Genomic DNA, 22,277 nt, shown 5'->3' on the forward strand with positions numbered 1-22,277 from the left:
ATTTTTTTTCAAACCAAAATACATTTCAAAAGATATTTCAGGGTGAAGAAAATACATTTCCAACCTTACAGTAGAATGTATATCAAAGTATCCTTTATTTAAAATGTATTTAGTGCAATAATGATGATAATAATAATAAAATAATAATACTAAAAGTAACATGTTTTATGTACATCTGCAAAAAACAGTTGGATTCAAACAAAACAGAGTCAAAGGTTTAGCAAGAATTAGGCTGTTTATTCATTTGCTTACAGTATTTCACATTACACAATATCTCACTATAATGTAGCGTTCACTTGACTTTGAACTTATCTGTCAGTGATACAGTAAACAAGATACAACAACTGCTATGTACACTTTAGTTTTTGACAATATATACAATATAGTACTTAAAGGAACACACTCCACTTTTTTTGGAAATAGGCTCATTCTCCATCTCCCTCAGAGTTAAAAATGTTCTGGAGCGTGATCTTACCGGATGGGGCGTAGCCAGGATTTTTGGTCGAGGCGCCATATTAGCAGGCCAAACAAATGCTTGCTGTGTGGTCGGTTGTAATGTTAGATTGCACTACTGGCAAAGGAATAAGCTTGAAAATGGGCTCTTTTCATTGTTTCCTCACCTGGAAGCATCATGAGGGAGCTTATGTGTTGGATGTTACCAAAAGAAGGCGTCTACAGGGAGTGCAGAATTATTAGGCAAATGAGTATTTTGTCCACATCATCCTCTTCATGCATGTTGTCTTACTACTACCAATTAAGCATATTAGGTGATGTGCATCTCTGTAATGAGAAGGGGTGTGGTCTAATGACATCAACACCCTATATCAGGTGTGCATAATTATTAGGCAACTTCCTTTCCTTTGGCAAAATGGGTCAAAAGAAGGACTTGACAGGCACAGAAAAGTCAAAAATAGTGAGATATCTTGCAGAGGGATGCAGCAGTCTCAAAATTGCAAAGCTTCTGAAGCGTGATCATCGAACAATCAAGCGTTTCATTCAAAATAGTCAACAGGGTCGCAAGAAGCGTGTGGAAAAACCAAGGCGCAAAATAACTGCCCATGAACTGAGAAAAGTCAAGCGTGCAGCTGCCAAGATGCCACTTGCCACCAGTTTGGCCATATTTCAGAGCTGCAACATCACTGGAGTGCCCAAAAGCACAAGGTGTGCAATACTCAGAGACATGGCCAAGGTAAGAAAGGCTGAAAGACGACCACCACTGAACAAGACACACAAGCTGAAACGTCAAGACTGGGCCAAGAAATATCTCAAGACTGATTTTTCTAAGGTTTTATGGACTGATGAAATGAGAGTGAGTCTTGATGGGCCAGATGGATGGGCCCGTGGCTGGATTGGTAAAGGGCAGAGAGCTCCAGTCCGACTCAGACGCCAGCAAGGTGGAGGTGGAGTACTGGTTTGGGCTGGTATCATCAAAGATGAGCTTGTGGGGCCTTTTTTGGGTTGAGGATGGAGTCAAGCTCAACTCCCAGTCCTACTGCCAGTTTCTGGAAGACACCTTCTTCAAGCAGTGGTACAGGAAGAAGTCTGCATCCTTCAAGAAAAACATGATTTTCATGCAGGACAATGCTCCATCACACGCGTCCAAGTACTCCACAGCGTGGCTGGCAAGAAAGGGTATAAAAGAAGAAAAACTAATGACATGGCCTCCTTGTTCACCTGATCTGAACCCCATTGAGAACCTGTGGTCCATCATCAAATGTGAGATTTACAAGGAGGGAAAACAGTACACCTCTCTGAACAGTGTCTGGGAGGCTGTGGTTGCTGCTGCACGCAATGTTGATGGTGAACAGATCAAAACACTGACAGAATCCATGGATGGCAGGCTTTTGAGTGTCCTTGCAAAGAAAGGTGGCTATATTGGTCGCTGATTTGTTTTTGTTTTGTTTTTGAATGTCAGAAATGTATATTTGTGAATGTGGAGATGTTATATTGGTTTCACTGGTGAAAATAAATAATTGAAATGGGTATATATTTGTTTTTTGTTAAGTTGCCTAATAATTATGCACAGTAATAGTCACCTGAACACACAGATATCCCCCTAAAATAGCTAAAACTAAAAACAAACTGAAAACTACTTCCAAAAACATTCAGCTTTGATATTAATGAGTTTTTTGGGTTCATTGAGAACATGGTTGTTGTTCAATAATAAAATTATTCCTCAAAAATACAACTTGCCTAATAATTCTGCACTCCCTGTAGCTTGGATAGCAGCTGTGAGACGAGCTGATATTCAGTTCTCTACCATCCACAGATATCTGTTGGTGTGCTTCAGTATTTTCATTCTTGTAAGTTCTAAATAAGTTCATATTACTCTTTTTATTTTCAATGCGCTCTGAGGTCATAGCAAATTAGAACAAACATGCAGAACTACCTTTTTTTATAGAGTTGCTAATTATTTGACATTATTGCAGCAAACCAGCCTATGAAATGAATGAAACAAATCCTGACTGGATTCCAACAATACACATGGGGCACTACGAAATCTTTGCTTCAAACTACATGCTACATACCACCATGCCAATCAGATTACTTCTTCCATGTGAGGGTGAAGAGATGACCCTCCTGGATAAGATGGTGAAGGTTTGCTGCGTTTTGGTGAACATGTGCCCCAGTGTGGTAGTAAAACCAGGGGAAAATACTCTTGTTAAATACTCTTAGAAGTCTTGTGCTGTGTATGTAGTGATACATTTTCAAAAGAGACAGTAAATTACAGAATGCTATAGTGGGTGATATTATATAAATGCTGTCATGATTTTATGTGAACATTTTGTCATTTGTAAACTATACATAACATTGATTCTACATTGTAACTGATTTGATGTTCTACAAAGTGCTTTTAATTCAAAATAGGCAAACATTTGTTTGTTTCTTTATTCAACTTTTGAACAGTGGTACTTAGTAAGCACATATTCAGTAAATGGAAATTATTTACATGCCCCCCTAAATTAAAACATTATGGGTTATTCAGAACAGAACTATGCTTGGAAAAATATTTTCCCATCAGTTGATCCAACTCCTCCACAGTAGCAGGTGGGATTTTTCTGTTTTGAGGACGGCTTCTTTTACCTGTCACTACAGATGGTCTGTTTATGTTTTGATTGAGAGCCTTTTTTTGGGCAGCTGAAGAGAAGAAGTCTATCTTATGGTCAACCTCTGGCTGTATCCTGGTCATATTACCCAGCAAAACCCAGTATGCAGGTTCATCTGTAACAGTCCTTGTGCCACAGGTCCTCACTGTTGCTTCTACTTTAAACAGAAGAGTAGGAACACAGGTGCAGGTCTCCACGACTCCGGCCATACAGGTGCAGTGGGCGGCTTCAACCTTCCCTGTGATGCTCACAATGACCCATGGCTGCAATGCTGGTTGATTCAGTCTTTGAGAGTGCAGTATCTGAAACACACACAGACAAAGTTCAAGACAAGAACTTTAATAAGCCAAGGCCGACACAAATGTGTTGTATCTACGTTCAAATACATTAATCATAAATGTAACAAATAATGTGTTTTTATGCTCCAGGTCCGCGACCCTGCTCTCCAGATAGACAATCCGTTTCTCCTTCTCTGCATTCTGATTGCGAAGCGACCTTATCTCCTCGACAATGTCCAGGATATATTTCTGCTGTAGCTTGATAGCTGATGTTTCTTCAGTCAAAAAGTCCAGTGACTTTTTGATGTCCTCAATTTCCTCAGCGGTCGGTGTTTTCTTAGGCCCAATTTAGTTTGCTCTCTCGCTCGCTCCGTTCAGCCAGGTGCCACTCCTCCTGCTCCTGCAGGTTTTACTCGGCACAGATGTTCCTGTACACTATGCCGGCCACTTGGTTATGGCGTTCCATGTATGCCTTGCCTGCTAGCATCACGGGCAGGGCGTAGGTGTTGACAGTCCGGATCTTGTTCTTACCGTTCAGCTGACTCCTCAGGACTTGCCTGACCCTCTGCAGGTATTTGGTGGTTGCAGCTTTCCTAGCGGCCTCTTCATGGTTCCCATTCGCCTGCGGGATCCCCAGGTACTTGTAACTGTCCTCTATGTCTGCAATGTTGCCTTCTGGTAGTTTGATCCCCTCAGTTCTGACTACCTTCACTCTGTTACCATCCTACTACACTTCTCCAGTCCGAATGACATTCCGATGTCATTGCTGTATAGCCTGGTGGTGTGGATCAGTGAATCGATGTCTCGTTCACTCTTGGCATACAGCTTGATGTCATCCATGTACAGGAGGTGGCTGACAACTGCTCCATTCCGTAGTCGGTATCCGTAGCCAGTCTTGTCAATTATCTCACTGAGGGGGTTAAGGACTATGCAGAACAGCAGTGGGGACAGAGCATCTCCTTGGTAGATCCCGCACTTGATGGTGACTTGTGCTATGGGCTTGAGGTTGGCCTCCAGTGTTGTCTGCCACATCCCCATTGAGTTCCTGATGAAGGCTCTCAGGGGCCTGTTGATCTTATATAGTTCTAGGCATTCCAGGATCCAGGTGTGGGGCATTGAGTCATAGGCCTTCTTGTAATCAATCCAGGCAGTGCATATATATATATATATATATATATATATATATATATATGCCAAGATCAAGGTAGCATGGAGGGAGGTTAGACAACTATTGGAGCTCCAGAAAGGTGCAACAAAAAAGGTCCCTAGGAGTACAGCAAGCTGTCAATACCTGAGGCCTCAGAAACTGCCAATCAAAGCCTCATAGCTGTTTGAAGAGGTACACCGGAGAGACAGAAGGCAGGGGAATAAACCAGCGGTTCCCCACGGAACCAGCCAAGGTGTACTCTCAGTGGCAGAGGAACAATATGAGAACAGGACCACCAAGGCTGGAGACTAATGGAGGTCCCGTTTGAGCGCTTTGGAATAGACCTTACTGGGCCGCTTCACCAGAGTGCACGCAGCTATCGCTTTGTATTAGTTCTGGTGGATTATGCAACGTGATACCCAGAAGCAGTGCCACTGTGCACCATCTCTGCAAAGAGTGCGGCACAGGCACTGTGGTCATCTCCTGAGTCAGTATCCCGAAGGAGATATTGACCTACCAGCAGGGCTGGACTGGGACAAAAAATCGGCCCAGGCATTTTGACTAGAGACCGGCCCACCAGGTATTAAAGCCATAAAGCCTTTGAATGAAAACAAAGGCTGTTGTGACAGTGATGCACGCTGTCTTGTTGGTATATGTATGGTTTCTGTACATTTTACGTCAGATAAAAACTTTGGTTGTAAGATTCAGATAATTATTTAATAAAAGCGAGACATTTTAAATGAGAATAAGAAAGAAAAGTATTTCTTTGTGCCCCCCTCTGCCTGTTAATGCCCTACTTGGCCCCCCTGGCAACACTTTGCTAGACTAGTTACCACAATAATAACGTAGTTACTGTAACGCGTTACTTAATAACGCGTTAGTCCCAACACTGGCCATAATACATTTCAAAATGAAAAACATTATTACTCTTCCACAACTTTTAGAACCAACATCATGATATCCCTTTGTAAACTCCATACATGCCCACAGCTAGCTCATAAAATACATGATGTCAGTGAATTAATTAAAAATATTGGTATTTATTGCTGTCATGTCAAGGTGATTTTGGAATAATTGTGAAAAAAATTATAGCATTCAACAACACAGGACCTTAAATAATATGTATGTTATGTTAAATATCAACACTTCACCGAGTTCTTTTGATACCTCAGAGGCATCTGATGTAAGACAACACACTGCTCTGTAGACCATTTCACACTTTTCTCTCACAAAATTACATCTGGAAGGGAGATGTGTCCTGCATGACACGGTGCCGCGAATCTCAAAATGGTGACACGCGCTAACAGTTTTATTACCAGCTATCCCATTCTAGTCTAAACAGCAGTGATTCACAGGCATTCAGTAGTCACGCTGTACAGCGTACCCATAGAATATCGTCTATTAGCTGCAACACATCTTTTCTCAGCTCCGGCGAGGCTGCGACCTTGCCCTACTTCTCCTCTGGCCGTTTCCTGTTATCTCTACTTTTTGCAGCCAAGCATGGGCGAGAGTCTCCTGCAAACCTACTTCTAAGGGAGTGACACTATTTAATTGGTCAACTGTTTGAATCAAAGTTACATACAGCATTTCTTATACAGCTCAGAAGATATGGAAGGATCAATTATACGAGCCACCTCCAGAAAGATAATATAACAATGAAGGCAACAGTACAGCAATGTGAAGCAACTGCTATACAAATACTGCAAGCCTCAGGTTTGTGAACTATTATAGCAGAAAGAAAGCACTTGTATATCAATATATCCTAAGTCCATCCCTAACTTGACAATATTTCTAATAGTGTTTGAGACAGAGAACATTGTGAAAAACCACCAATTCAATCACCAAATGGGTAAGACAATTTATAATTGAGGGATTTATTGTAGAAAGTCTATTTTGTATAATTGCTTTTTTTTATTTTATTATTATTTATATTGATGTAGGTGGGCAAGAGGGTAAATTCACCCTTAGCCTTCATGTCATTTGTTTTTGCTTGTTGTGTTTTTGCTTTTGAATATTTGAGGAACACATTATGCAACACCTATTAATAGCAGATTAATCAATATAGTCATCTGAAATGAAGTGATGAAATAATTTGTTGTGTTTTCTGTTGTTTTTTTGAACACCCACAGATCCAGTGTGACAGCTGTTCCAGGTGGTTTCACACACAGTGCCTCCAGATGAATACAGGGCAGTTTGGGAAAGTGGCGGCTGGAGAATGGGACTGCTCTCTGTGTGGAAAAGAAATACTTGTTTGAAATGAAGACGAATGTATGTTGTCAAGGCAAAAAAACATTTCTATTAACATTTTCTTTATTGTTTTTGAAGTCTTTGTGTCCTTATGAATAATGTGTATAATGTTGAATAATGTCATGTGTTTCTGTCAGAATGTGAGAAAAGGATGTAATTTTTTATACACTTTTTGGTACTTGGACATGGTGAATAAATAGATAGTTATTTATACATTTTCATTATTTTGCATTTCAAACTGTAAATTAAGCTTTTTTTGGTTATATTTTTTATTACGTTCTTAGTACGTTTGATAAATTTTTGATAAGATAAAACTAAATTCTGAAAGAATTCGGTATTTTTCAATACAGAATGTGCAAATATTTCTTATAATGATTTGGAAGGCAGCATTACATTAGTAAAGTCAAATATATCACATTAGAAAACCAAAAATGACAAACAATATCTTTCTGATGACTATTTTAATTGGACTTTTGATATAGAAGCAGAACAAAAGAATGTTAAAAGAAATTACTTTTAGCCGCTCTGAGCTGGGCATTGGGTTTTCGAAGCCATGGAACTCTAAGTTCCTGGTTGGGTTATGTACTTTTTAGTTATTATATTTTGTGATCCCTTCCTGTCTCCACAGTTATGTCTCCATGTGTAACTGCTGTGTTGTGTAAAGTTGATATGTTTTAGTACTAGAATATGTTTGTTACTTTGTTACTTTGTTTTATTTATGTTATCAATTATATTATTTTGATAGTGTCTCATCTCGTGGATGTTGTTTATTTTTCCTTTTCTCGTTGATAAGATTCTGTTAAGATGTTTTCCTTGGTGTTTCCCATCTCCCTAACCTGGCGTATATATGTGTCACGGTCCCGTGCCTCGCCGGCTGACTCCGTTTTGTTTTTGTTCTCTCTAGCCTCATTAAAAGGACATTGTGGTCCACTAAATTAAACGCTGAGGACAAATCCAGTAAAACTAAAACCGCTGAGCACCCTGAATCAGCGATTAAAAGGAGGTCATTGAAGACTCTCAGCAATGCATTTCCGTACTATGGCGTGATTTGAACCCAGACTGGAATTTATCAGTGATGCTATTCGCACCTAGATAGGCCTGTGTAACGGGTGTATTAAAAAATAATTTATATTTCACCAAAGATCCATCCTGCAGTGTTATCTTGCTTTGTCAGTATTGGTTATGTATATGTGTTTATTTATATATGTTTATTTTCTGTATTTATATTTTGGGAGCTTTTATTTTGTTTATGTGACCTTTGACTTCCCACGAAGTCACTTCCTGTAGCTGTGCGCTATTTTCCTCAGTCGCCTAGAGGCCCCGCTGAGGAGAGGTGATCATGCAGAAGTCCAGTAAAGTGAAGTTGCTGTACTGTTTTGTTTTTATTTTAAACAGTTCTGGGAGAATAAATCCACCCAGCTGGCAAAGTGAGAGCTGACTCCTCTGGTCATTCGCACAACACAACGCAGAGAACTAACGGCAATAAGAGTTTAAGGCCAGACCGGCTACACCTGCAGTTACAAAAGACCTCTTTTCTCTAGCATTTTAGCCAAGAAAGGAAGTTTGGAAATCGGCCTGTAGTTTGCAGGGTCATTTTGGTCAAGGCTACTTTTTTTTTTTCAATTCAATTCAATTTTATTTATATAGCACCAAATCACAACAAAAGTCGCCTCAAGGCACTTCATAGATACAGAGAAAGATCAGGTCTTTTTTAAGATCAGGTTGCACTACTGCATGTTTAAAAGTGGTCAGGACACAACCCGAAAGTAATGATAAGTTCATTAAGGATAGAATACTAGGCCCAATTACATTAAAACCCTCCTTGATGATGCAAGATGGGAGGATGTCATGTACAGAGTTGGAATTTTTCAGATGCTCAATTATCCCTTTCAGAGTAGAGAGTGACACAGTGGCTCAAACTGCTGGAAGGACGAGGTGCATCCCGAAGCAGAAATTTGATTAAACACAGGAGAAAGCGGAACTCTAAGGGAACAAATTTTTTTCTGTAAAGTGAACTAAAAAGTGTTCGCAGAGAGCTGGGGAAGTCACTCTCAGAACATCAGGGCGAGGATTAACCACTGAGTTAAAGGTTTTAAATAACATACGAGGATTATGACTATTAGCTGTAATAATAGCCGACATAAAAGCTGCTTTAGCCATCTTAACAGATTCCTGATAGCTCAAACGGCTCATACGTAGGATGTCAAAGGACACTTGAAGCTTATCTTTCTTCCATTTCCTCTCGGCTTGGCGACAGGCGCGTCGTAGGGCTCGTGTAGAGTCATTTAGCCAGGGTTGTGAGCAGGTTCTAGGACGTTTCACCTTAACTGGAGCCACAGTGTCCAGTATGGAGGAGCATGTGGAGAGAAAAGAGTTAGCAAGTTCCACGGCAGTAAAATGTAGCAAAGAGCAAATACAAATACAGAAGAGCAAATATTTGTGACAGGATTTAATCAGCTCATGGTTTTGACAATAAACTGGACTGGGCTAAAAACACCACAGCACTTTACAGGGAGGGCCAGAGTCGTCTCTATTTTTTGAGGCGACTGAGGTCCTTCAACATCTGCCAGAAAATGCTCAGGATTTTCTATGAGTCTGTTGTGGCCAGTGCGATCCTCTATGCTGTTGCATGCTGGGGGAGCAGGCTGAGGGTCGCAGATGCCAACAGACTTAATAAACTAATCCGTAAGGCCAGTAATGTTGTGGGGATGGAGCTGGACTCCCTCAAGGTGGTGTCGGAGAGGCGGATGCTGTCCAAGATGCTGGTCAGTCACAGGAGCTCGTTCAGTGAGAGACTGAGATTACCGAAAAGCACCACTGAACGACACAGGAAATCTTTCCTGCCTGTGGCCATCTCCCTGCACAACGCATCCACTTAACACACTGGTTACAGCTACAACTACACGTTTCTTTTCCAGCTATTTATTTATGAGTGACTTATGTATGTATATATATGTATATATTGTACTATTCTTAGTTAGCGTATTGTCTGTCTTGTCTTAATGTTGGTTTATAATGGAGCACTGTAACAAAAAATAATTTCCCCCAGGGATTAATAAAGTATTCTGATTCTGATTCTGATTCTGATTTTAGTTTAGACACAGCTGAACACTTTCAGGTGAGTGTTACAGTAAGTAAAGTTTATTTCTGTTGCGCTTGTTAAGACCAAGAACAGTCATTAAGCTTTACAGTAATTTTTTTAAAAAAAAGCCAGCAGCACAAAGCAAAATGAACACATGACACAAACAAGACCATAAAGATAAGAACCAAGACGTTAAGTCTGAAGCTGACAGGGAGCCAAAGAAGAAGCTTTGAAAGCTTCATGAGAATGAGTTAAAAACCTTGCAGCAGCATTTTGGACAGAATTGTTTTAGTCAAACAAGAAAACCGTTAAAAATCAATAAGAGAGCACATGAAAGCACAGACGAGCATCTTCTGAGACACAGCAGCTTCAAATTGTTCTCATTTGATGCTGCCGATGTAGTTTAGCCTGAGTTTCCTGCCCGTGTGTTTGCTGTCACTGTTATGAATCCTGCTGTAATCAGTCTTCTACAAGCAAACAGAAGCAAAGGCTGTCTGTTCAGTCAGTGAAACACCAAACACAGATCAAAGCTTCCTCCATGAGCCACACAGAGGAAGCAGTGAAGCAAACACAGACATGGAGGCACAGAAACATTAAGAAAACCAAAGGATCACCACTGAGAGAAGAAAATAATAGAATCAAAATGAAACTGGAAACATTCAGAAAAACAATGAGATCAAAGTGTTCCTCACACTTTGTGTTTTAGGGATCTAAATGTTTTAATTGTTATATTAAAAAAAAAAGATCTTAAAACCTGCTCAGAACTAAGTCTGGATTTTGGTCTTCCACATAAGTCCAGGACACTCAGACGCAGGTCAGGCTTCACTGTACCTGAAAGGAGGTAATCGAGGTGTTTAGAGATTCAACCAGCTCTGATTGCAAAATCCCTGAAATGTCTCTGTCAGTGCATTTCAGGCAGTTTGTCCAAAGTTTGTCCATTCTGCGCTCCAAATGGGTTGATTGCATTAAAAAATGTAATCACATTAATTGTGATGACAGCGTTAAGGCGTTAACGTTGACAGCTCAACAACAAACACAAAAACAGAAGACATTGTGATATAGACTTATAATTTGTACCAATGTTTTTTCTCAATTCCATCACACACATATACGTGAAAAGTGAGCGCGAGGGCCCTCGGTGCACCTGACTGCTGCTGCTGCTGTGCTAAAGTCTCACATGCAAGTTGTCGAGAGGGGAGGGGGCAGGCTGCTTCCAAATAGTGCACATTTCATCCATAATGTTGTCAATCCAAGCCCATTATGTATTAATGATTTTTCCTGGGTTGTGTGAAATAACATTCATTAGTAGGGCCAGGACTCCACAGTCTATTTACACCTACAGGCCAGTGGACACTCTTTCAGTGATGAGGATGTACACATCCTGGACAGGGAGGAACGCTGCAGAGGGAGTGTTCGCCCAGTGCACAAAACAGGACCGCCCCTATTTCCGAGGTTATTAAATGCACGACAAACCGCAGAGTCGAGTGAGCCGCTGAAAGTCAGATCTGTTCTTCAAAGCAGACTTTCAGCTTTATTTCAAGCTTAAATGTAATCTGATGTAGTCAGTATTTAAAGTCGGGCTCTGTTATTGACTGAAAACTCCGACAGACTCAGACATTTAGAACAAAGTAAGAGTTGGATCAGCACAAATACTGACACAGAGATGGCTGCTGGCACTGCGCTGCTCTGCTCCACTTTGCTGTTTGTCCTTGTCTTCGTCTCTGCAGGTGAGACTGAACTAAACTGAGTTTCTCTCTGAGATAACAAGAAGTACAGGAGGATTATTTTCATCTGGATTCAGTTTGTCTGTGTGTGTGAAGGAGACAGGAGGCTGGGTGGACACTTAACATCTGTAATCCAGCTGTGACAGAGACAAAGAAGTGTAATGTGTGTGTCAGTGTGATTCATTGATTGATGCATTGAGTTTTTCCTTTCCAGTCACCTTTCTCACTCACTATGTATTAATAGGCCTCTCTGCATTGAATCATATCTGTTACTAATCTCTGTCTCTCTTCCACAGCATGTCTTTATCCTGTTTTCCTTCTTTCACCCCAACCGGTTGCAGCAGATGGCCCTGCCCCTCCCTGAGCCTGGTTCTGCCGGAGGTTTCTTCCTGTTAAAAGGGAGTTTTTCCTTCCCACTGTCACCAAAGTGCTTGCTCATAGGGGGACATATGATTGTTGGGTTTTCTCTGTATCTATTATTGTACGATCTACTGTGCAATATAAAGCGCCTTGAGGCGACTGTGGTTGTGTAATATTTTTCAATGGTTGTACAAAATTAAAAAAAAACAGCAGGTGTATTGTATATGTTTACAAAATGTGTGCACAAGTTTTCAAAATCTACAATTTATATTTGCATTTCAAGTTATAAAAATATAAACTACTAGGCTTTTAAGTTTTTTGTGTGATTTTAGATCAGTAATATTAATACAGTATGTCAATGAAAAAACAGCCAAATTCAGACACGTGAGGTTGAGCTGAAAAAGAAAAGAATGATACCAGACAAGGCAAGTGGAAAAAAATAAAATGAAACAATTTGAAGGTGACATCCAAATGTAAAATCAAAGGGAGTCAAAAATGGCCGGTTATATTTTGGACCTCTGAGGGTTAATCCAAGAAATCATAAAAAATTAGGTTTAAATTTTTGTTCATGACAGTGCAGATTTCTGACATTTTGTGTAATTTAAGCCTGTAACAATTTTATTATTTTTATTTTTATTATTATTTTTTTAACAAAAACAGTGTGAAACTTTAGTTAAAGTTGTGTTTGTAGATGAACCACCCCTGGGTGTAGCTTTCTGGATTTTGTTCTTTTTGGGCTACATATTTATTTATTATACAGGCTATACAGTACATAAGATCAAAATTTGCATGTTTTATGTAACTAAAGTTTTTAATTATGTGAGCTACAGAAAATAATTAAGTTATAGACTGTATTTATATCAAAAAGGTGTATACTTACTGCATTTGAATAATTTTAAACATATGTAACCACCTGCGTGTGTGTTTGGAAAAAAAGGCTTTGATTTTGCCACCCAATTTGAATTCTTTGCCACCCTAAGAAAATTTCTCTAGATCCGCACTTGGTGTCCACTCCCCTCCCTGGACTTAATTGCTAATTATTTTTTTTGGCTCATGGGCAATATCTTTGATAGGTGCAATATTTTGGTCTCTGTGAAATTACCATCTCCACCCTAAATGACCATAGCCCCTCCACCCTTATTTATTATATTTTATAATTGCCCTCGTATACAGACCCACAATGTTTCTGTTTCAGTGTTTCTTACGCATACACAGTCTATATAGTTTCACTCACATATATGTATACATATATATTGCTTTTTATTTTATTTTATCCCCCCCCCGTTGTATATTGTCTTCCCTTCTTGCTTTTGCACCTTTGTGGCCAGCTACCCAATTTCGCTGTGCAAGAAATTGCACAATGACAATAAAAAGCTCTAAGTCTGTAGTCGCGTCCAAATTCATGGGCTGCATCCTTCTGAGGACGCATTTGTAGGCCGATTATGTCACAGCAACGTGACAAAGACTGTCCAAATTCGTAGACTCCTCCGAATGCAGCCGACAAATGTGTCCTCCTTTTCCCCGAATTTGAAGGATGGGTCGGGTGTGTCCTTCGTGGCCTACCATAGCCCAGAATTCATAGCGCAACCCAGCCAATTCCAGTTTTCAACAATGGCGGCCGCTACCAAATTTTTAATATTACTCTTATTACTCTTTCTGGGTCACAAAATAAACTTTTAACATATTTTCAGACGAGAATGTAGCTGTGTAAACTTCAAATATCTGCTCGGTTTATCAAGATATCACATATTTGCTAAAGTGCTCTGATGTTTTCGGAGATGTCTGTTACCCACCAGACCGATAGCTAGCCAGGAGCTCGAGGGTCACTAAAGCCCCCGAGAACTGCGAAAGACCACAGATCACCGCGGTCTTTCGCTACTCAGGTTAAACGTAACATATAAATCACTTAGACAACCTAAAAATGTTATTGTTGGGCTTTTTTCAGTGTTTTATTTGTTCGTGAGTAAATCGGTTTGGTTGAGTTTAAAGTTATTAGATTAGATTAGATAAAATAAAACGTTATTAATCCCCTGGGTGGTTTTCACACAGCTGAATAAACGTCAAACAGAAAACTGATTAAACAGAAGAGTGAGATGGTCGAGAATTTACACCAGTGTCCTGTTATATTTTAGATAGCAAGGTGTAGACGGCCGACTTTATTAAACTCCACCGAGACATCGGTGACGCTAATCAGAAGGCTAGACCGTCCAATTTCACAGCCATTTACTTCCGGCCTGCCCGACCTTCTGAGGACCCGGCCCATGTAGGCCGCGAAGGCCGGGTCCTCAGGAGGATGCAGCCCATGAATTTGGACATGACCTCTAAGTGTAAGTCTCACTTACTGCTCTTGCACTTCTGGTTAGTTGTATTTCATTACCCTGTATTTATACATGTGTAATGACAATAAAGTTAAATCCTAATCCTACAAGGACACAGGAAGTACTGTGGTAAACACTGCCACCTATTGGTGAGAAATGTAGTTCAATTTTCACTTTCTGATCACAAACTGTGAACTTCTTTAAAGTCTTCCTCCTCCATCTCGGCCTGCCCACTCAAGCGATCAGTAACATTAATTATGATCAAACACACACAAACTCTACACCATTTCTGTCCACGGGCAGGAATGATAACTTTTGCTTTATGAAACAGTCTAAATCTGTGAACTTTATCGAACACAGAGTGCAGCTTCAGTTTTGACGTGATGAATGTGAACGATGACTCGCTGACACATGAAAACATGTTGAAAAGCATCGTGAATGCGCTGGACTTCTTCTTGAATGTCCTGGCAGGCTGATTGTGGAAACGTGACGCAGCTCAAACTGACTCTCAGAGTCTCCTCTGTGACTCTGGGTGGCTGGGCAATGAGGGGCGAGGCTTAACAGAGTCCTGATCGGTGACTCCATCGTGTTTCAGAGACTCAGTCTGCCCCCCCCCCCTTCCCCCTGCTATCATCATGAAGGTCAAACAAACACCTTGACCTGCTTCCTAAACTATGATTGTCATTTATTACCTCTCAGCATTTATCTGCAGTACCAAAAACAGCCACAGGGGAGCGGCGCTTCACCGGATGTGAGTCGCATCATCTTGCAGGCGTCTGTTAGACTGAGCCAGTGCCAGCGAGTCATTAAAAACAAAGTTTTTAACAAACACAGATCCACTCACTGAGTCACAGACACACACGAAGCTCCGGCACACAAACTTTTATTTATGTTTTATTCATGCTCAGCACATGATCAGCTGAGAGGTGCCTCTCAGGTAAAGGGGGCGGGTCCTCACAGATTGTTGTCTGTCCACTCCTTCATAGCCTGGGTGCAGGCGTTGGCCTGGTGACCGTTCGCTCCACTGCTGCGTTTGACCCATTGATTGAAGCTCTGCGGGTTTTGGTTATGTACCAGGTACTGACCGAGGAGGCCAGAGGCCTGAAAACACGAGAAACACACCATCCAATCAGACAGCTTTAAAAAGGAAGCTGAGCTGTAATGGCCACTTACAATCACTGTGACAAACAGGGGCTGGAGACTGAGGGAGTCAAGAAGATTGGTTTACAGGACAGGACAAGACAAAACTGAAGACATGAGAGAGAAATAAGTGCAAACAGCAGCAGGATATGACCGATGTGAGGCACAAAGGAGGCATTTCAGAGGAAAGTGAAACCTATGACAAAGTTCACAAAGCAGGAAAACAAAACCTAAAGTCTGACACACAGAAAATACCACACATGAACAAACACATCAGCTCCTCTGACAGCTTCAGGAGAGAGTTCAGAAATTCACATGATTATATATTTACAACAGGGATAAAAACAAAGAATAGCAAAAATCAAGTTAAAAACAGTAAAAGTCAGACTGACGTTGTGTGAGAGAGAGGTTCAAACTGCATTTATAAATAATATGTACGCTATAAATGTAAGAAAAACACAGCATGAAGGTGAAATGCAGAAATCTGTTTGGGATCAGGTCACAGGCGTTTATAGTTCGTTAAAGTCGTTCATGTCCAAAAACCAAATTCTGCTTTTTGTGTGTGTGGGTGTTTTGCGCACCTTGCTGATGCCCTCCCTGTTCAGTTCCCTCCCCAGAGTAGGTCCGATTCCTGGCACCGCCGTCACCGGTTTCCCTGCCATGGGCTCGCTGACAAAGGTTCGGTGCTTCTGAGTGCTGCTTGACATCCTGAGAAGAACACAGTTTCATTAACGGCTGTCTGAGAATCGCTGCTGCAGATTTATAACATGAGACAGCTCAGCTCCATCCATCCACATCATTATTATTATTATTATTATTATTATTATTATTATTATTATTATTATTATTATCATCATCATCATCATCACTATCATTTTTATTATTACTATTATTACAATTATTATTATGGAACTCTGAGTCCTGTTCCTGCATTTCATGATGCAGATTTCACTGAGCTCTTCACACCCGAGAATCCACGGCTTTGATTATTTAATTAATGAAACAATCAAAAGCTGTTTTAAGGAGGTCAGAGATGAGGAGTTTAAATATCTCAGGGTCAGGTTCACGAGTGAGGGGAGTGAGATTTACAGACTGATTGGGGCAATCCCCACCCTCAGCTATGGTCCCTGAAGTGTGGCTGGGCTCGGCCTTAGAGATGAGGTCAGGACTTGACAGAGCCTCCCTGAGGGAGACAGCCTGGCGGGTTCAGCTTGTTGTTATAGCTGGAGGAAAAGCCCAGGTATGAGAGTGCTAACCTGGTTTGATCCAGCATCCAAAAATGGATTTTGGACCTCATCTTTGGCCCTTTGCCCTCACTCCAAAATGGACACAGCAGATGGCCACCTCTCCAAATCACAGATACTCCATGAAATATACTTCAAAGTACATAAAGTGCTACCTTGACTTAAGAGTTTTTGAGCTGAGAGCTAAAGTTCAGATATCCCACCGCTAACCGGTCCAGCGAACGCGGCTCACAGGTCTTTTGCGGGACAGAGCAAAGAGGCGGTGATGACGTGCACTGAACGATCGATATACACGAACAAAGTGTGCTCGACTTGGTGAAGCACTCGAAGCGAGGCACCTCCGCCTGCATCTACATGTAGCAAAGCAATTACGGTGTTTTGAGTCCGAGACAGTTTTTACTCGGGAACATTAATGTGACACACGGGTAGTTTGATTTAGGAGCTCCGTCAGGGGACGGATGAAAGTCGTAGGTCAAAGCATGGCTGAAGATACACGAGACGAGAAACGAGCATCAACAATATTTAAACTACGAAAGGAAAAAGAAGTCAAGAGTTAAAATGCTTCAAAATGAATGTTCAACTTATCATGTTCTATTTCAGGTGCAAACGAACCTGTTTCAAAGTGATTGCAGATATTGTCCTCGTGAAATTCACCTGCTGTCACAGATATCCGTGCGCTCACCCCAAAATAGGAAGCGACAAGAAAATGAGGATGAATTTAAGAACTTTAACAACAGCCTCCCCTCTGTGGGAGGAGCTAAAAGAGGCGGTGTGTGCAGCTCATCGCAGCTGCGTGTCACTGTTTCCAGAAAGCGTCAGACCTCTGAGCAGGGGCGGTCCTGGCCTGCTTGGTGCCCAGGGCGAACACTCCCTCGCCCCCCACAACAAACATAACACAATATACATTAATATATGTTATTGTGAAAACTGTTGTCGGAACCATACTGAATTTAACCAGATAAATATTTAAGATAAGATAAGATTTATTGATCCCCCGGCGGGAAAATTTGTGCATTACCTCAGATAGCAGAAGAAGAATACAAAAAATACAAATACATCAAATACAAAATAAGTATGATAAGTGTAATGGTCCTGGGTCATTTGACCAAGCGTTTTGTGTTTAGTATTAGTATTAGTATTATTATCTTATGTTCTTAGGGTTTTGGTTCTCTGTGCCTTCCTTGTGTTATGTCTAGTGTTTTTGGTTCTATGTTCATGTTTTCAGGTTTGCTTCCTCCCAGTCTAATTAGATTCAGCTGTGTCTTCCTCCTGTGTGCCATTCCTTTTCCCCCTCTGTGGCTGTGTCCCAATCCAGCGACCGCACGCTTCGTAGTACGCGTAGTTCACGGACTACATACAGCAGGTACTACGAAGTATGAGAAGTGCGGAAGTGAGAGGCTTGTGAAATGGGACGGTCTGGCCTTCGTTGTGCTGCTCAGGTTGCCTAGAAACAATAATACTAGCCGCGAGAAACGTTTCATACAGCATTGTCTGACAAAAAGGAGGGAGAAAAAAATGTTTTTTTTGTTCATTAATTTTTTTATGAGATCACTTTGATTTGTTGAGTATCTGAGGCTGAGACCACAGGACTGTAAAACATGATTGTTGGGCTTCATTTCTGTACTGAAAAGTCATTTCAAAATTAGTTAGTACATAACAATTAGCTCATGTTGTTCGTGAGACTAAAGTCATCTCACTGTGGTAATGTAAATATAATATGGCCAAAATTATAGTTATTGTCAGATTATTATGATATATTACAGCAGTGAGCTTGAACTCTGTGTCATTCACTGAACTTCAGTAAAGATTCAAGTTGCATTTATTCAAATTTCCTATCACCTTAAATCTTCACTCAAAGACATCTTTGACAGTGTATATATAGATGTGTTATATATAAGGGACAAATATTGTTCGTTTAATATGTTGGCATTACTAAATGTGGCTCAATGCTTACATATATGTGAAAAAGAAAATATACGAGCTGTGATAACTGTTTCTGATAGAATGAAGAGTAGACTGATATATTAAATATTCCTTTATTGGGTGAGAAAATCACACCATGTCATAACTGCTTTAAGTCATACAGAATAGATATCAGAGCCTTAAACAGGCTGACTAAATGGTCCAAACTGGGCAGAAAGTATACAAACACATAACATCCTCATAGAATATGATGTAACACTATAGATCAGGGCACGCGTGCCTAGGGTTAACTGATGGCACGACCATAGCTGGTTTTTAATTATTATTTTTTGTAACGGTATAAACAATGAAAGGTGGTGGATTGGCCAGATGCTGGTCGATGTGTAAAAATAACTCAGGATATACAGGAGGAGGAGAGGCCCGAGTGTCAGGTGAACTGAACTTCAGGTAAGAAGTTATGACCTGCAGTCTATCTGGGTCTGCAGGTGTAGTTTATTTTTGTTGTGCTGACTTTTTACAGTCAGTTACAATAACTTGTACTGCGTACTAGCTAGCATGACGGAGTTTCTATACAGCTGGGTGGGTGCTATGATGTTACTGATAGTGAACTTTATTTTATTCATAAGGTTAGTTAGTAGAGTTGCCAACCGTCCCGTAAAAAGACGGAATCGTCCCGCATTCACAGAAATTATTACCCGTTTCGTGTTGAGCTGAGAAGGGACGCAGTTTGTCTAGGATGGAAAAAGACACAAAGATGGATTTATTCTGTCGTTACACTGCACAGCTGCCTCTTCTTCTCCTCTCATTCTCTTCCCTCTCCCTCCTGTTGCTAATTTAATCATGAAACTGATCAATAATCAGCTCATCGGCTTTTCTCTCGTGCTTGTTTATCGCCCTCTTTGCGCCAGAAAGAGGAAACCGCCGGAGGTCGCGCTAAACAACAGCAGCAGCACGTTTAAGCTTGATCAGCTGCTGTTAGAATTTATTTAATATTAATTTCTAGTATCAGCTGAGGTTTGCTGGAGCCACAGCTGTAAAAGCTGCTGGTCATGATGTCGGTTTGTATATCTGGTGAGAGGGAAACATGAAGATGAAACCAGGAGATGTCCTTACTGAATCATCAGAGCTGAACAGGTGATGGAGAAACAGGTTTACCTTTTAGGTGACATGAATGAGTTGAAGGGAAGTTATGAACTGTTTCTGAGAAACAAATAACACCAGGATACTTTTCTATGTAGCTGACAGCTGGTAACTGTGCAGGGGCGGGTCTAGCAAAGTTTTGCCAGGAGGCCAGGTGGGGCATTAACAGGGAGAGGGGGGCACAAATAAATACTTTCTTATTCTCATTTAAAATGTCTGGCTGTTATTAAATAATTATCTGAAGCTTACAACCAAAGTTTTCATCTGATGTAAAATGTATAGAAATCATACATATACCCACAAGACTGTACATCACTGTCACAACAGCATTTGTTTTCATTCAAAGGCTTTATGGCTTTAATACCTGGTGGGCCGGTCTTTAGTCAAAATGCCCGGGCTGTTATTTTGTCCCAGTCCAGCCCTGGGCACAACATGCAGTGATTTAATCTGAGAAGGTGCATCAAAACATAAATGGCCGCCAGCGGTGCACATCGCAAATTGGGACTTTCAGGTGTATGGACCAATGTTTTATTTTCTGATCAAACCAGAAATCTTTAATGAGCAGCTAGATTTGTCTCGCATTAACTGGCTGAGTTAATGCCAGTTAATGCAACATCGAAGCAGCTGGAATCTATAGCTGTGCGCGTTCATGGAGCATTTTCACCTGCTGAGAAGTTTAACTGTCTTCAGAACATTGCAGAGGCCTTATTGACAGTATTTGGCTCTACATATCTGTGTGAGCATATTTTCTCTCACATGTGTCCTCAGATAGCCGTCTGAATGCTGGACACTCTGAGACCTGTGTCTCTGAGTGGGAGACCAGAGATCATATTAACATGTGTGTGTCTGTATTAACCAATATGCCATATTGGCTTAGTTTATTTTTCTTATCATTGTTGAGAGGAGACCATAAATAGCATTTGTATTTTCTGTTGTACAGTTCATTTGCTGTTATGGAGTTCTTGTTATGGATAAAAGGTGTCTTTTTTTGTTTCAAAATAGCTGATAACTATTCGCTGACAGCTGCCAACATCTGCAAACAAATATAATTCTATAAAGTGGTTCTATATAGTGTGTAACTGTTAATATAGAGCGTTATTAAATTTATTGCTAATGCAATCATATGGCACACTGACCTCTGAGGAAACTTTAAATGGCACTCGCCATCAGAAAGGTTGCCTACCCCTGCTATAGATCAACTTGTCAGGGTAGGTGTAGAAAAGAGGACTCGTATGCAGGACTCCTTTCCCCACATCCCCACGGTCTGCCAACACAGACCGTGACAGAATGATCCTGCCAAGCATGGACCCAGCGGTCTCTGACGAGAGGCTAAGGAGGGAGGTAATGGACAAAGTTTATAAACTGTGTGAATTATGGTGGGAGAAGTCCGGGGAAGTGTTGCGTCGCGCCGTGGAGAGGCGGCTGCAGGAGATGCTTTTTAAGTTTCCCTGGTTGGTAGACTCCCTCAATTCAGTTGTCCTGGACTTCCTGCTTTCCACCCTCCACCTCCACTCTCCTCCTCAGGCTGCTCACCGGCTCGGACAGCTGGTGGATTCTCAGCCTGACACGCCGGCCCCGACATCTACACGGAAACGACGTTCGCGCCACTGGCGTTCCTCACCGCAGCCTGATCCACGGACATCTCAAGAGCCGGCTGTGGTGAGTAATACGGACAATTTTTCATTTCCCTCACCATCAGTTTGTGTGTCTGCAGTGGATTATGACGCTGCCGTAAGCCATCCGACAGCGCAAGTAACATCACCTCGGTCAGAGGTCTCCACACCACTCGCTGCTTCACCATCTGCAGTTGTAGCGCCGCCGTCATCTCATCCGCCTGCAGTCACCCTTCTGCCATCTTCTTCACCGGCTGCTACGTCGCCACCCGGACCTGCCCTGCCCGAGCAGAAGCTCGGCGAGCCGGAGGAGCTCGCGCTGCCCGAGCAATGGTGACACGCGCTAACAGTTTTATTACCAGCTATCCCATTCTAGTCTAAACAGCAGTGATTCACAGGCATTCAGTAGTCACGCTGTACAGCGTACCCATAGAATATCGTCTATTAGCTGCAACACATCTTTTCTCAGCTCCGGCGAGGCTGCGACCTTGCCCTACTTCTCCTCTGGCCGTTTCCTGTTATCTCTACTTTTTGCAGCCAAGCATGGGCGAGAGTCTCCTGCAAACCTACTTCTAAGGGAGTGACACTATTTAATTGGTCAACTGTTTGAATCAAAGTTACATACAGCATTTCTTATACAGCTCAGAAGATATGGAAGGATCAATTATACGAGCCACCTCCAGAAAGATAATATAACAATGAAGGCAACAGTACAGCAATGTGAAGCAACTGCTATACAAATACTGCAAGCCTCAGGTTTGTGAACTATTATAGCAGAAAGAAAGCACTTGTATATCAATATATCCTAAGTCCATCCCTAACTTGACAATATTTCTAATAGTGTTTGAGACAGAGAACATTGTGAAAAACCACCAATTCAATCACCAAATGGGTAAGACAATTTATAATTGAGGGATTTATTGTAGAAAGTCTATTTTGTATAATTGCTTTTTT

At 41.3% G+C, this 22,277-nt stretch overlaps 2 protein-coding genes and 1 long non-coding RNA gene across 4 annotated transcripts in view; 2 read left to right on the forward strand and 1 right to left on the reverse strand.

Annotated features, from left to right (window-relative positions):
- Positions 1-22,277, forward strand: part of LOC146389750 (neural cell adhesion molecule 2-like) — a 631,716-nt gene that overhangs the window by 498,315 nt on the left and 111,124 nt on the right. The window lies entirely within an intron of this gene.
- Positions 5,833-8,210, forward strand: LOC146389768 (uncharacterized). Its single transcript, XR_014798559.1, has 2 exons — positions 5,833-6,381; positions 6,662-8,210. It is a non-coding gene; the product is annotated as an uncharacterized LOC146389768 (long non-coding RNA).
- Positions 15,131-22,046, reverse strand: LOC146389769 (barrier-to-autointegration factor-like protein). 2 transcript variants are annotated; one of them, XM_084913874.1, is made up of 3 exons: positions 20,847-22,046; positions 15,985-16,111; positions 15,131-15,364 (listed from the first exon to the last, which is right to left on the reverse strand). In XM_084913874.1, exons 2-3 carry the CDS (start codon positions 16,108-16,110, stop codon positions 15,218-15,220), a joined length of 273 nt encoding a protein of 90 aa, XP_084770000.1. In that variant the 5' UTR covers position 16,111; positions 20,847-22,046; the 3' UTR covers positions 15,131-15,217. The 2 variants fall into 2 exon arrangements, with proteins under 2 accessions (XP_084770000.1, XP_084769992.1); XM_084913866.1 differs by lacking the exon at positions 20,847-22,046 and adding an exon at positions 17,260-17,396.

Source organism: Perissodus microlepis, chromosome 3, assembly GCF_051167445.1.
Source record: "Perissodus microlepis isolate ML-2025 ecotype Zambia chromosome 3, ASM5116744v1, whole genome shotgun sequence".
Classification (NCBI taxonomy): Eukaryota; Metazoa; Chordata; class Actinopteri; order Cichliformes; family Cichlidae; genus Perissodus; species Perissodus microlepis.